Raw genomic sequence first — 16,416 nt, 5'->3', positions numbered from 1 at the left:
TCGCTTCTAATTGAATAGGGGCCTATATATGAAGTAGGGGACAAGAGCTTTGCATTTAATCATGTTTTCAAAATTTACGTACAATATTTTTATGCTACTGTATAGAGATTTTTCTCTTTTTAAATGAACAGTTTCTGATATTCAAATGTAGCAGGAGTTATCAGTTTGAATACTTGTTGCCCTCTAATAACTTACAAAGCAACAGTCTGCATATTTGCAGTTTCCATCTTAGTACATTTAGTATGCTTTGCTTGAGATAGTGTATCTAGCACCGCACTTCTGGGGAGTCAATTAATTCTCTACATGCCCAACCGAACCCATCCCCTCCCACCTCCTCGGTTTTAGCTCCCCTAACATCTGCCTACAGCTTGCGCACCTCTTCAACCTTTCCCTCTCCTCTGGCATTTTCACATCCTCCATTAAACATGCTCTTGTAACACCCTCAAAAATCCACTCTGGATTCCACAACTTCATCCAGCTACCGTCCATTCCGTCTCCTCCCCTTCGCCTCTTGAGCGGCTTGTCTATACCCACCTCTCCATCTTTCTCCCATCTAACTGCCCTGTCCCTAGTCACAAATTACCTCCTCACTTCTCTGTCCTCATCCTTCTTTTCCTTTTCCACAGCCTTTGACCCAGTTAACCATTCACTACTTCCCTTGGTCTCTGTGATACGGTCTTCTTTCTCTAACCATATCCCAGTAGTGGTGCCCCAAGTCCTTTTGTTCTACACAGCCTCACTCGCAGCCTGACTCCTTCAGTCTTCAATACCATTTTTATATTGACACCACACTCTATCTTTGCTCCCCCAACCTCTCCCCTTGCCTCTTAATGCATTTCAAACTGTTTATCTGCCATCTCCTCTTTGCTTTCTCAATGTCAGGATGTCTAAGACTGAGCTCATTGTCTTCCATCCTTCTTGTGTCTCCACCCCTCCCCATCTCACCCTCACTGTGGGAAACACCACCATCTTCTCTATTCATCAAGTCTGATGCCTGGGAATTACTATTGATTCTGCGCGCTCATTCATTCGTTTACACACGTCTATTTCATTGCTAGTATACGTCCCTTCCTCAATGCCACCAAAACATTTTTCCATTATCTCTTGACTTGACCAATGTTTTTCCCCTCAACCGCCTCTCTCCTCAGCAATGTCTTCTGAACACCACTGCTAGACTGATCTTTTCTGCTAATCCGTCCACTGGCTCCCTCCTATCCTTCAGGATCCAGCTTAAACTAATCACAATATCCTTCAAAGCTTCCTCACTCTCTACTCCCTCCTACATCTTCAACCTAATTTAGTCTTCCCTTCCACATTGCTAAGCCTTGGATCTCGCCAGTACCTTATTCCTCCCCTTTCCATTTTAGAATGTAAGCTCCATCCTAATCTTTCTTTCCTCCCCACCCCCGTATGGCCACATTATCTATTATAATCAGCATTATGTGGTTGTGTTGGTAATATTTCTTCAGGCTCCACAGTGAGCAATTGGGGGGTGTGGGTGGTACTTGTTGGACCGGGCACCAACAACAAAGCTTTTTTTTTTTCTATCGCAGGATGCTCTGGTCCTTCCCCCCCCCCCCCTATATGCCACCCACAGCCTGAGGGGGCAACTCAGTTTCGTTGGTGTTTGACAGAAGCTGGATCACCGTTTAGAACAGTGGGCTTTAAGCCCAAGCATTATTTTTATGATTTATTTATATTTTCATTTTTTCATACAGAGCAAGAAGCGATAGACAGTCCTCTGGACGTCTGCACTGCTGCTCAATCTCCCCTCCACGGCGCTGTGACTCCAGCCCTCTGCTGGGCTCCGGGGCCACCTAGCCAGCAGGGCTCCTCGAACCCCATACTGCAGCTGGGACTCAAGGGAACATGTAAGGCAGGTCTATGCGCAGTCTTACCTCCAGTCTCTGAAGATAGACCGGAGGCGCTGATGTGGACACCACTCGACCACCATGGTATAAACCAGTGTTGGCTAACCTTGACACTCCAGCTGTTGTGGAACTATATATCCCAGCATGCCCTGCCACAGTTTTAGCATGCCCTAATGGCAAAACTGTAGCAGTGCATGCTGGGTTATGTAGTTCAGCTGGAGTGTCAAGGTTAGCCAACACTGGTATAAACTATGCTGGCGCAGGGGACAGCTCAGGCCAGGGACCCGGTGGTTGATGTTAGCATAGGGGAGAAGCCCTCTCATTGTGGTCCCCCCCAACTCAGGGCACCAGTCCACTGTGGTCTGAGCTGCTCCTCCCTCACCCTCCGCCCCCTCAGAGACTTGCGGCAGCCATTTTCTGCAACCGCCTCAGGTCTCCAAGAACACTGGGTCCGGTCTCCCTGTATACCTCTCCCAGGAGCCAGGTTATACAGCGCTAGTTCCTACCAGCCACTGCAGTCGGTGTAGTTGAATTTAGTGCCCACTGCAGTTATATTGTATGCTCTGCATGTGACTTGGGTTAGCGCTGCTTATTTTTCCTCAACTGTCAGCTTATACCTTTCCCTTTTATTTCACTATAACCCTTGAATACTGAGGTATAGGGTGTTCATTGTACCTCACATCTTCCTATATATGTGAGGGCTATCACATACTGTGTATATGTGTTGCGCACTACACTGTGCCATATTGTACAGATCTGGTTTGCTCCCTGCACTGTGCCAGATTGCATTATTCTTACAGCTATGTGTAGCAAAGGCAAGAATAACAAGCAGCCTGCTGCTCCCACTCTGGAGTCTTGCAAGTCCTGTTTAGCAGGCTTAGCTTCAGAGGATCTCATTCAAGATGGTCTATGTGCATCTTGTTATGACACCTGGCCTATCAGCCCCTGCATCCTCTTCTCAGGACCCCACCTGGGCTTCTTTTTCACAGGTGTTGGCAAAACTTGTGAACCGCCTAGCGGTCCCTGTGGTAGCTCCCACTATGGGATGGCCACAGCAGGTACTCCCTGCGAATCCTTTGCCTCCCCATGGGTAGCCATACTTTCTACCTCAGTGCAGAGTCTGGCAGCTACATCTACAGCCTTTCAACAAATGCTGCAAAGGAGAAACCCTTACCTAGTAAACCTACTGAGTGTGCCGTTATCTTCCCACTCCACCCAGCTATCAGATTCTGAGTTATCATCTGGGGAGGCAGAAGATGCAGACCACTTTGCGCCCTCCCTCCCCCCCTCTAAACTGAACATACCTGCACTTGAGAGCTGTAAAATCTATTCTTCAAACAGAACTATTTAAGCAACAGAAGGTAGTTTTGACAGAGTTTCCTCTCACTGATCTATTGTGAAGTAAAATGTTTCAGCTGCCTAAACACTATTTCTTTTTACCCTCTTCCAGCTACTGATAGCACTAAATGGGACGTTCCCCCTGCAGTGGATTCCCACGTGACACACCTATCCATACTGCAACCTTCTTAAAGGAGACTATAGATAGACTGAAGCTAGCCTGAAGTCTTTATACTCTTTTTACAGGAGCTATTACGGCCTGGGTGGCAAAAATCCATTGAGATTTGGGTAGAGGCCCTAGCAGATACCTTTCCCTCTGATGCTTTGAGGGAACAGCTGACCTACATATCTCACATTAGAGATGCAGCCTCCTATTTAGGAGAAGCTGCTTTGGATACTGGTCTCCTAGCTTCCGATGCATCGGCTACTTCCGTGGTAGCCCACCGTATTGTTTGGCTTTGCTCATGGAATGCAGATTCAGACTCTAAAAAGGATTTGGTGTCTCTGCCTTATTCTGGGGAGATCCTGTTTGTCCCAGAATTGGACAAGATTGTGACTACCTTTGAAGCTTCCAAGACAGTGTTCTTGCCCTCTGCATCTACTACGAAGCCTCGGATGTCATCCTTTCCTCCCCAAGGAAAAGCTAAAGGTCAGTCCTTTCCATGGCAGTCAGCATCCATTAAAGCCCACAAGCCTAGAACCAAACAGACCTGGGCTACTAGATGTCCACCTACCAAATCTGAGGACACACCTTCAGCCTGACCGGGTGGGCCTCTTCCTGGGAGCTCCCAGGGGTGGGAGGTAGACTTCTTCAGTTCGCACAGTTCTGGCATCAGACACCTGGGTAAAAGAAGTGGTCTCCCACTGATATGCCCTCTCATTCCTGAGGCGGGCCCCACCCAGCAGCTTTTTTTTTTTTTGCACAGAACCTCCATCGGCCCCAAGCAACGCCCTGCTCTTCCCGAAGGCCATTCAGTCCTTACTGCTCTCGGGGGTAATAATTCCAGTCCCCTCATCACAGCAACAGAAGGGCTTTTATTCTACCCTTTTCTTGGTTCAGAAGTCCAATGGGTCTCCTCTGCCTATCCTCAAGTCTCTGAACAAGTTTATCATGATGTCCAGGTTTCATATGGAAACCCTATGCTCTATTATCCTGGCTATGTAGCCTGGGCCCTTTGTGGTGTCTTTGGATTCTTACCTAAATCACCTTCTCATCAACAATATCTCCGGTTTGCTGTCCTACAGCAACATTAGGAATATCAAGCACTGTCTTTTTGGGCTTTCCACAGCTCCTTGGATCTTTACCAAGGTTATGGAAGCCTATCTTAGTCATCAGGGGATCAGACTGCTCCCATACTTGGACGATCTCTTGCTCTTAGCAAGCTCCCCAGGAATTCTTCACCATCTACAAGTATCCATTGCCTTTCTACAAACGCATGATTGGCTGATCAACTAGAAAGTCTTCCTTGACCCCTTCTCAAAGAATGGTACATCTGGGAGCCTTCCTGGATTCTCAGGCTCACAGAATTTTCCTTACCACAAATAAAATCTCTGTATTACAGCACTTAAGTGCGCAAACTACTCCACAGTTGTCGAGTGTAAATTCAGTCTGCAACGCAGACCTTGGGATCCATGGTGCCCACCTTCGACATCGTGGAGTTCGCCAAGATCCCAGACGATGGGCCTCTCTCCAGAGGTTCGCCTGTCCTGGTGGCTACAAACGTACCATCTAAACAAGGGTCGCCCTTGTTGGATCCCCGGACTGGGCACTCCTCACCATGTAAACAAGCCTCTGCGTGTGGGATGCCGTTGACACTGGACTCCAGCCGAGGCAATCTTGCTAATCAACGTCCTGAAACTCCGAGCCATTTACAAAGCCCTCACTCTGGCTCAGGATATTCTTCAGGGCAGGCAAGTACAGTCCGACAATACCACGGCAGTGGCCTACCTCAATCACCAATGAGGCACTTTAGTCGGTCTCTGAAAGTGCACATATCTGCTCTGTCCATCTGGTTCCAGCGCAGAATTGCTCCTCTAATGGATGTTCACACCTTCCTGCAAGGTGTTCTACGTATACAAACCTCCCTTTGTCCCTCTGTGGGATTTGTCATTGGTTCTTCATGCACTTCAGGAACCTCCATTCGAATCCCTGGATTCAGTAGATGCCAAATGGCTCACTGCGAAGACTGTTTCTTCTGGCTATAGCATCTGCCCATAGGGTTTCAGATTCAGGGGCGCTTTCCTGTCGCTCCCCATTTCTAATCTTTCATCCGGACAGGGCTGTTCTTTGAATGCGCCATGGCTTCTTTCCTAAGGTGGTCTCTTGTTTCCACTTTAATGAGGAAATTGTGGTACTGGCCTTTCAATCATCAGACCTCTCAGCAGGTGAGGCCTCTTTGGATGTGGTCCGTGCTCTGAAGATCTACGTGGACTGTACTAGTTCCATCAGAAGATCTGACTCACTTTTTGTCCTATATGGATTCCACAAGAAGGGATGGCCACCTAACAAACAGTCATGCGAAACCATCTGGTTAGAATATCTCACAGGCTTACATGCAGACTGGTTTTCAAGCGCCATAGTATCTGTTTTCTACTCGCTCTGTGGCTCTCTCGTGGGCAGCCCGCCATGCATGTCTGCTGAACAACTATGCAAGGTGGCCACGTGTTCTTCTGTCCACACCTTTCTTAGGTTCTGTGCCTTTGATACATTTGCCTCTCAGAATGCTTCCTTCGGGCGCCAGGTTCTCCTCTTAGCTCAGGAGAGTTCCCACCCTTGAACAACTGTTTAGGGACATCCCCACTGTCTCCCTGAAGAGTTATGGTAAACCCTTGTTAACTTTTTCTTTGAAGTCCATAGGGGCCACAGGGCACCTGGCTTCTATGGGTTTCTTCTTGTATCCTGCTCTGAGAGAGTCTTCTTTCTCTCATATCCTGCCTTGGGCTTGTTAACAAAACTGTGTTGCCTTCAGGCTGTGGGTGGGGGTATAGGGGGAAGGACTGGAGCATCCTGGGATAGAATAAAGCTTTGCTGTTTGGTGTCCGGTCCTCCAAGTACCACCTACACCCCATCGTCTCCCTGTGGACTTTGAAGAAAGTTAACCAGGGTAAATTTTACCATAACTCTCCTTGGGGTAAATGTATGATAGCGGCACTTAATGTGCCACTATAACGCTTCCCCTCTTTGCCGAGGCGGAGCAGGAAGCATTACCGATTGAGATGTATAACATATCATCTGTCGGAGAGGGGGAGCATTAACCGCTAGAGAGCACAGCATGTCAGTCTCCGCTGGCTCCACTGAGCATGATATCGTGAGATCCCTGCGTGCAGCTGCCGCTGCAGGAACAGCGCTGTCCCTGCTGTGGGGATAGGCTAGAGCCAGGCTGTCGATAATGACAGCTACAGCGTGCTGAACGGTTGGGTGATATGATCATTCGTACACGGCCAAGGCCATCGGTGCTGCTATCTTGTAGATAGCAGCGCCAATAATGACAGGGGCGCATAGAAGCGGTATCAGTGCACATAATGTGCGCTGATACCACTTCTGGGCTTCATACATCTCCCCCCCCTTATTTATGTGTTCGGTTTAGAGTGTGAGGAGGGGAGTGTTAAGTCTAGGCACTCCTTGGGGGACTTACGTTAGGTACCACCAAGGGAGGGTTGTGCTTTCGATGTGTCAGTATGGGAACTGCCAGCTATTCAGCTGTCTGTATTTCATACCGATTCAGTTTAAAATGTGTATCTTTGTTAGCAGGGAACATTTACATTGTCCTCTGCACTCTTCCCATCTCTTAAGAAAACTTAAAGTGCACCTTAAACTTTTGTCTCCTCTTAGATGTCACACTTGCAACACCACAGACCGTAATGCCATCTGCGTGAACTGCATTAAGAAATGTCACCAAGGACATGATGTAGAGTTTATTAGACATGATAGGTAAGATTCCTTCCCCTCCATTCCTGATGAAAGTACATGGTTCTCTCACTAACTTCTTACCTTTTTGTATCCAGGTTCTTCTGTGACTGTGGTGCCGGAACGCTGTCTAATCCTTGTACGTTAGCTGGAGAGCCCACACACGACACAGACACATTATATGACTCTGCTCCTCCTATAGAATCTAATACTTTGCAACACAACTGAACTTACGCCGAAGGGGGAAGTCCTGCCATTCTAACAACTGTTAAAACACTTTTTATTTTGGGAAAAAAATAAATCAAAAAAATTGCCCATTTTGCTTTTTTTTTTTCTTTTTTCTTTTGGAATATCGATGTTGATACGATCGTAGTCGAGCTGCCAAAAACAAGGAAGTAGAGATGGACGAGGCAATATGTTGACTCAGGATATAAGGAAGAACTGGGCATTTTTTTTTTTATTTTAAGCATTACTTTACTTAGACTTTCAGAAGTGAAGAAAAAGGAAAGCGCTCCAGTCTATTACAGATGCCTGCCGCTGTCCTTACAGGCGGCAGGGGAGGTAATCCTTATTCTGTAGGCAGGCAGCTCTTCTTGCAGCTGCCACAAACACGGACATGGGTACCAATAGCATATTTGTAACATGGTAAAATGTGAGCTAGCACTTCTGCGTTTCTTTTTGACTTTTGTTGTTTTTTTTTTTTTTTAAGACTTATTCAGATTGAGATATTTTAATGCTTTAATCTCACGTAGGGTTTTTTTTTTTTTTTTAAATTTCAAGCAAAACTTTATTGTACTTGAATGTGTCCCTGTTTTGTTAGCACACCATTAGCATTGCTGTAAACTGTACTCATGTCCCAGTATCTATGTTCTTTCTATGAAAGAGGAAAACACTAATCTTAATCCAGCAATTTTTCTGGTATCCTTTTGGAAAAGTTAGAATGTTGTCTCCTTTCCTCTCGTACCCTCCCTGCAACAGTCTTCATATACATAACACCTGGACAAGGACAAGTTGTGCGAGGAGACAACGACGCGGCAAGTGTAGGCTATCACCGCCTTGGGAACTGGGGTTGGGGGGTGGGACTTTGGGTTAAAGGTTTACTGTCGTCTCCGCAGATTGCTCTTGTATGTTACTGTTCATTTTTTGTTTGAACAGCCTGGAACTTTTACACTGCTGGAAATGAAGACATTTCCTGCTCTTTATGAAGCCGAGACAAGCATATATAGAGTCATAGCTTTGTTTTATTTTTTAATTTTTATTTTTCCTTCCCCCCCATTTATATGTATTGGTGACAGTGGGTAATCCAAACAGCCTGAAAGTGTATGCATGTACCATAACATCTAGACTAATATATTGTGGAGTATTCAATAACCATTATGTAGAGGGTAGGTATGAATTAAAAGAAAAAAAAAAAAAAAAAAGGGGGTTTAATTTCCTAGGAAAGAAAAACAAAATGGAAATATGGTCATTTTTAAAAAATAAAGTTTATTAGATCATAATGTGTGAAAACCAGCCTTGTGAATAAACGCCAAAACCACGGTCGTACTTAAGTTATTAAATCATCTTCTGGAGTTTGTAGAGAGCTTGGCTATCCCACGTCTGTTCCTGCAGCAACACGTAAAGCTCCCTGCACAATAGAAGGACAGTGGTGTTACCAGCACAGCAACGCGGAGGTTATTACTGTATTAACTATATTGTCATGTTTTGCAAACAGATCTGGCCATTCCCTATGGCTATTTACATTTAAGAGCTATTAAAATCTAAAAGTTGAAATTAAGATACACATTTAAATGTTGGAAGTTATTACAGAATAAAAATATTTTAAAAAGGTTTGTACCCCTTGTTGCCTAGTAAAGTACAAGGTGTATAGGCAAGAATTGTGTGAATGTACCACAGTTGTAAGACTATAAATTGTGGTGTGTTTTATAATCGGCTAACTGTGCCTCCTCACCTATAAATAAGTGCCCTCCCTCATTTTTCTCTAGCTGTATACCCCACAAGAACAGCTCAGATGTATGGCACTGGTGTTATAAGGCAGGTGACTTCATCTCGGCTGGTGGTAATACACTTTTCTGCATTTATAAATGTTTCCATTATATCAGGGATATTCAACACCAAATACCTCAGAGGAAAAATAATCAGGTCAACGGGGCCAAGTTCTTCCAATACCTTTGTTCTAGTACAGTGTTGGCTAACCTTGACACTCCAGCTGTTATGGAACTACATAACCCAGCATGCACTGCTACAGTTTTGCTATTAGGGCATGCTAGGATATATATAGGGGTATTCAATATGGGAGCGATAACATCATTTTTTGCGTTAATATCACTGGTTTTAGTTTTACACCGTATTCAATTTCAAAGACTTTTCAAAACTGCGATAAGTCTTTGATAAAAAAACGGGGATAACTTTTCACCATTGAATAAGTGTCGAAAAAAAGTGCAGAATTGGGGTTCAGACTTAAAAAAAAATAGCCTGCACCCCTGAGATTGACATTAAAGGACTGTCAAAAAAAGTTTTAAAAAAATAGGGACACCCCAAAAAATGAATTTAAAAATTGAAGTGCAAAAAAAAAAAAAAAATGGGAAAAAATTGTTAAAAAATAGGGAAATAGGTTCAGGGCTATTCTGCAAATATGCGGCAGGTGTTTTCTAGAATAGAATTATAGCGGCAGGTGCACAATTGCAGAATTTTTATAAACTTACTTTAGGGACATCAAAATATGCTAGTACCCATTTTCATGTACCCCAAATTTGAAGGGACCACTTAAGTTATTTTTTTCGTTTTTTTAAGTGCTCTTCTGCATCACTTCTTCAATGTCGGGGAAAAAACACCTGCTGCGGCTATTTAAAGCCCCGACTTTCAATTAAAGGCTAAAACGGGGGTACCCATAGTGATCCCCCATGTTTTTACAACTTTAGGGGGGTCTTACAATTATTTTAAGGAAAAATTCGTAACTTTACGCAAATCCAACTTCGGAGTTTCCCGTTTTCGTTAATTTGATATAATTTGAATACGGGGATAAGTGGGAGCGCGCACCATACCTTTACGCAGAAAAAAAAACTCCGATATGAAACGTTAACTTCGGCAGGGAAGTATATAATCTTTCATATTGAATACCCCTCATAGTTCCACAACAGCTGGAGTGTCAAGGTTAGCCAACACTGTTCTAGTACCTACAGGATCCAGGAGTGACATGGAACTAGTTTACATGTCCCACACGTAGATAATGCATTTACCATATAGGATCCCATATCATCCTGCCAGTCATATGCTTGCAGCGATCTGTGCACTATATATCACTTAGTGTTCCTGCCCTAGGATACTCCAGATACACTATACTGCCCACCGTTGTTTCTTCTCTACCACCAATGGTGTAAACTCCAGCTGAACTACACATACCAGCATGCCCTGCTAGCAAAACAGCTGGGTGGTCACACATTGAATACCCTTGCTTATGCTATGCCATCTGTAAATATGCTATAGTCTGATGTAGCTACATTGAATTACAGGTAACATGTTTAATGCAGGGAACAGTGGAAGATAGCCTTGCTACAGTATCAAACTTTTTTAACTGGCTGCTGTAGGCAGGGGGTGCAGTATAGGAGCTGCTGCTTCAAACATTAACTCTTTGGTGCCCATACTCCACCTCTTCCCCCATGGAGGATTGTGAAAATACAGTAATTTACTGCCCCCATATATCAGCAATCCACAATTATGAATATTTGTTGTCAGACTTTAGGATTTCGCAATCTGCACCTATACATTAGATTTTTCTGTGATTTGCAGATGTCTTTGGCAAATACAGATCTGCCAATCTTGAAAGGCCCATCCTTTTACTAGTAGTCTGCAAATCTGCAGCACCAATCATTCTGTGAAATCAATCATCTTTTACAACCTGATTTACCAATTCCAATCACTTTTTGGTTGAAATCTGCAACGGATGGGGTTCATAGATCACAGATTTGTTTTAAGACAGGTTCTTAACTCCAGTCCTCAAGTACCAACAGGTCACGTTTTGTGGATATCTTTAATCATGCACAAGTGAGTTAATTTATCTGGGTGGGTCAGTAGTTATCCCATTTGCTTCTACATAACATGACCTGTTGGGAAATCTTATCCAAGCCTTGTACTGTAAAAGAAAGACAGAGCCTGCTTGTGTATGACTGTCCACCTGACATACAGTCAGGTGCATAAATATTGGGACATTGACAGAATTTTCATATTTTGGCCTCTATTCACCACCACAATGACTTTGAAATGAAACAAGCAAGATGTGCTTTAACTGCAGACTTTCAGATTTCATTTAAGGGTAATTGCATCCAAATTAGGTGAACGGTGTAGGAATTACAACGGTTTCTATATGTGCCTCCCACTTTTTAAGGGGCCAAAAGTAATGGGACAAACTAAACAATCCTAAATCTAACTTTCACTTTTTAATACTTTGTTGCAAATCCTTTGCAGGCAATTACAGCCTGAAGTCTGGAACGCATAGAGATCACCAGACGCTGGGTTTCATCCCTGGTGATGCTCTGCCAGGCCTCTACTGCAAATGTCTCCAGTTCCTGCTTGTTCTTGGGGCATTTTCCCTTCAGTTTTGTCTTCATCAAGTGAAATGCATGCTCAATCGGATTCAGGGTAGGGGATTGACTTGGCCATTGCATAACATTCCACTTTTTAGCCTTAAAAAAACTCCTTGGTTGCTTTTGCAGTATGCTTCGGTTCATTGTCCATCTGCACTGTGAAGTGCCGTCCAATGAGTTCTGAAGCATTTAACTGAATATTAGCATATAATATTGCCCAAAACACTTCAGAATTCATTCTGCTGCTTTTGTCAGCAGTCACATCAATAAATACAAGGGAACCAGTTCCATTGGCAGCCATACATGCCCACGCCATGACCCTACCACCACCATGCTTCACTGATGAGGTGGTATGTTTTGGATCATGAGCAGTTCCTTTCCTTCTCCATACTCTTTTCTTCCCATCAGTCTGCTACACTTTGATCTTTGTCTCATCTGTCCATAGGATGTTGTTCCAGAACTGTAATGGCTTTTTTAGATGTTGTTTGGCAAACTCTAATCTGGTCTTCCTGTTTTTGTGGCTCACCAATGGTTTGCATCTTGTGGTGAACCCTCTATATTCACTTTTGTGAAGTCTTCTCTTGATTGTTGACTTTGACACATATACACCTACATCCTTAAGAGTGTTCTTGATTTGGCCAACTATTGTGAAGGGGTTTTTCTTCACCAGGGAAATAATTCTTCTGTCATCCACCACAGTTGTTTTCCATGGTCTTCCGGTGTTGCTGAGCTCTCTGGAACATTCTTAAAAAGAAAGAACGCACCGAACAGTTGATTTGGCCACACCTAATGTTTTTGCTATCTCTCTGATGGGTTTGTTTAGATTTTTCAGCCTAAAGATGGCTTGCTTGACTGATAGTGACAGCTCTTTGGATCTCATATTGAGAGTTGACAGCAACTAATTCCGAATGCAAATGTCACACCTAGAATCAACTCCAGACCTTTTACTTCCTTAATTGATAATGAAATAACAAGGGAATAACCCACACCTGTTTGAGTTGATAGTCCCATTACTTTTTGCCCCTTAAAAAGTGGGAGGCACATATAGAAACCGTTGTAATTCCTACACCGTTCACCTGATTTGGATGCAATTACCCTTAAATGAAATCTGAAAGTCTGCAGTTAAAGCACAACTTGCTTGTTTCATTTCAAAGTCATTGTAGTGGAGAATAGAGGCCAAAATCTGTAAATTCTGTCAATGTCCCAATATTTATGCACCTGACTGTAAAGGTATTCAGCTCCCAAACATTAATTTGCTATTATAGCTATTTGGGCTGCATTCAAAAATAAAGTGGTCAATTGGGCTGGTCAGGGGCAGAGCGCTGTGGACAGACTAAGAGGAGTAACTGGGAAAGAGTTTCCAAAGCAGGTTATAATCACGTGCTACAACTAGCAGAGTTCGCATTTGACATCAAGCTGGTCATATACACAAGCATTATGTAAACAGAAATATACGTGTGTCAGAATTGTGCACAGTATTACCACTGTTAGTGCATAGTTACCACATACCTGAAGATCTTCATCGAGAGTGTGTTCCTTTCAAATTCCCTGGCTTTCTTATGGCCACTCTGAATTATATCATCAGGTATGCTGGCGAGCCTTGCTGCATTGAAGCCATAGCTTTTCGGACATGCCCCCTTGATGAACTTGTAAAGAAAGGTGATTGTCTCCTGGCTGGGATCCTCACATTCATTTTCAACCATGCAAGCCTAAGACAACAATGAGAGGACTAGTGCCAGGCCGGACAGATACCCATCCTGCAGATGGAACGGTCACTTACCATATGCCCCAGTCGTACTGCTTCTGTATGGGAGCAATCCTCCACCAGTGAGTGGTAGTGAGTGGAAAACAGAGTACGGCATCTAATCCTTTCGGAGAGCTCTCTGACAACGGCACTTGCTATAGCTGTTCCGTCAAACGTAGCCGTGCCCCTGCCTATAGCACAAACAGACAATACATTAGGTCACATCAGTGGTTCTCAAACTCTGTCCTCAGGACCCCACACAGTTCACATATTCCAGGTCACCCAGCAGGTGCACAGGTGTAATCATTACTCACTGACACATTTTAAAAGATCCACAGATAGCGCTAATATTTTCACTTGTGACTGAGGAGACCTGGAAAACATGCACTGTTTTGGGTCAGCAGGACAGAGCTTGTGAACCTGTGGATTATATATAAACAGTATTTTTTGTAACACTCATCAGAACCTGTTTTACAACCTGACAACAGTGGGGCAGATTACCACAAGAACATTAACCATTGCTCTAGACATTTAACGCAGAATCTATGGGATAACACGAAGAAATGGGCTATTAATTGAATATCTCTGGCCATTAAAACTGGAGAGTCTAAGTCCACGGTAAGCACCATGTCTAACTGAATGCCCCATATTGTAGTGTGAACGATACCCAGTTATCAATGCTAGAGGCTAAAGTGCTCTGCTACTTTTTGGAAGCACAGATGAGATGTTAACTAAAATGATCCAATGTCTCCAATACATTAATGAAACAATATATGTAAACTAAAAAGGAGTTTTTAAGATGGAGTTGTCTTTAGTTTCTCCAAAGTAGTTAACTGGAGCACAAAGCTAGTGCATGTTGTTGGCATCACAGTAATTCCAAGAATCCATTTCTGCATCCATGCTGGGGAAACTCCATGCAGCTTTAATTGGCTTTATTTCATTAACGTCTGAGGTTAAATGGGCAAAATAGGAATGTTACACTTTCCAGTGCAAAACTCCCACAGTGACACCTAGCAGTGAAAGATGATACTGCATGCATTGCAGGACTATGGCTGAGACCAGTGCTTCTCCAATGTTATTATCTCAGCGCTGGTGCACAGGTGAGCTATGGACAACATGCAGTGTTAAGCTGGCCACACACTAGACCAACTTTCATCCAACTAGTTGGCTGGTTGGAATGAAAATCTGGTAAGGTATGGGAGTCACTGATTATCAGCAATTTGCTCCTAAATGCCAGAAAACAGATGAAAATGGTGTCAGACAAATTTGTTAAATGTTTGATCTAAACAATTTGTTCACAGTTTGTCCATTTTCCGGCATTTGGGAGCAAATTGCTGATTGTCATTTGCTTTCATACCTTGCCAGATTTTCATTGCAACCAACTAGTTGGATGGAAGTTGGTCTAGTTAGTGTGTGGCCAGCTTTAGTGAATGTTGTCCATAGCTCACTAGGTGGTACTCATTATTTGAATTGCAATTTTGTTAGGAGACCTGGAAAACATGCACGGTGAGTGTGCCTAGAGGACTGGATTTGTGAAGCACTGGCTTATGCACCAGTCCCAGAGTAACATCTGTTAGTACAACCTAAGGAAGACACCTATTATATTTAAATCCACAAAGCATAAGAAAATAGCCTAGAATTAGATTGTTAGATGAAACACAAATAGAGCAGTTGATATGCAACGTAAAATGGCCACAGTTACATTAGTGTACTTAGTCTTTGGCTTCCTCATATGTAATGTAATTAGAGATGTGCAGGTTCTTTTCACCAAAATTATCGCAAGTTCGGATTAGTTTGGATTTCTCTTATTGGCTATCCAACACACGTGACAGCTGGGTAGCCAATATGATGCAGTTTTTGAGATCCGAACATATCCGAGTAAAACCGCACATCTCTACATGTAATTGTACCTAAATAATCATATCTTTGCTTTACGTAATTTAACATTTAAACCAAATTTTACCTATAATTGTTTTGCATGTATATGTACTAAAAAAAATCTATAATCATTCTGTATTTGGAAACACAGGGGAAAGACCTCTCACATTAAAGGCCCACAGCACTATAAGCTAATACATGAATCTGTCCCACGCATTCTGCAAGGCTACGTGGAGACAAAGGAAGGTTTGCCAGTTTTTCGCTTACATTACACTGATCCCATTACTGTATAAAATCACAGGTTAGCTCAAGTACCGGCCAGTTTCCTGGTGACATCTGTCATGTGATTGGCGTTTGTGGGATTATACACAGTACGCTGCTCAGTATGTAGTAAGGCACAGCAATGTATACTGACATACCAAGTTCATCCAGGAGCACCAGGGAATGTTCTGTTGCATGCTGAAGTATACTGGAGGTTTCGCTCAACTCCACGTAGAATGTGCTTTCTCCTACAAAAGTGACACGGAGTTAGTAAAATGTACTTAATGATAAAAATAAATGGCGCAATTAGAGAACAGCCTCACCGCTACGCCACATCTATCACAGTCACAGTCCGTGCCAACCCTCATGCTTGGTGGTCATTATGATGAAGCTATGACAGTAGTTTGCGCACATGAAAAGCAGATAATGGGTTACAGACCAGAACACTAATATAATACTGAGGACACGCAGACATTATAATACTGGATTTCATTCCAGTCGGCTGTCACAGCGATTGTTTTCCCGCAGTGCAATTGGGAGCGTTTGGCAGAGGTAACGTGGGTGTGGCAGCAAAATCCGCAGTCGTGTTGTGATTGGTTTCAGGGCGCGTCACAGACTGCAATCCCGTAAGCAGAGAACACTGCTCCGGCGTCTCAGTTCCCGCAGCCATTATACACAACCGTAGGGTTAATCAGGCGGCCAATTATCAGAGGATCTGCGTCCGATGCTGAATGCAGACGCTTGGATTTTCAAAGCCGCAAGTGGGCGTCTATGCATATGTCGTAGACTCCTAGATTGGTATAGTCTTCCCCCTAGGCTGTTTTAACATCGGGT

At 43.6% G+C, this 16,416-nt stretch overlaps 2 protein-coding genes across 3 annotated transcripts in view; one reads left to right on the top strand and one right to left on the bottom strand.

Annotated features, from left to right (window-relative positions):
• FBXO11 (F-box protein 11) overlaps window positions 1-8,599 on the top strand; it is a 95,532-nt gene extending 86,933 nt beyond the window's left edge. For both annotated transcript variants that reach the window (XM_088450721.1, XM_088450720.1), the window contains exons 22-23: window positions 7,042-7,140; window positions 7,215-8,599. In XM_088450721.1, coding sequence (XP_088306847.1) covers window positions 7,042-7,140; window positions 7,215-7,344 — 229 coding nt within the window. In that variant the 3' untranslated portion in view covers window positions 7,345-8,599. The remainder of the gene's footprint in view (window positions 1-7,041; window positions 7,141-7,214) is intronic.
• The window catches only part of MSH6 (mutS homolog 6), a 28,579-nt gene continuing 20,744 nt past the window's right edge, over window positions 8,582-16,416 (bottom strand). The window contains exons 7-10 of the mRNA XM_088450719.1: window positions 15,741-15,830; window positions 13,480-13,634; window positions 13,209-13,408; window positions 8,582-8,743 (exon numbers count right to left, since the gene is read on the bottom strand). Coding sequence (XP_088306845.1) covers window positions 8,671-8,743; window positions 13,209-13,408; window positions 13,480-13,634; window positions 15,741-15,830 — 518 coding nt within the window. The 3' untranslated portion in view covers window positions 8,582-8,670. The remainder of the gene's footprint in view (window positions 8,744-13,208; window positions 13,409-13,479; window positions 13,635-15,740; window positions 15,831-16,416) is intronic.

The sequence above is a fragment of the Taudactylus pleione genome, unplaced genomic scaffold (genome assembly GCF_031769625.1).
Source record: "Taudactylus pleione unplaced genomic scaffold, aTauple2 ptg000522l, whole genome shotgun sequence".
NCBI classification, from domain to species: domain Eukaryota; kingdom Metazoa; phylum Chordata; class Amphibia; order Anura; family Myobatrachidae; genus Taudactylus; species Taudactylus pleione.
Note: the sequence above shows the minus strand (reverse complement) of the source record. Positions and strands in the feature narration are given on the sequence as shown.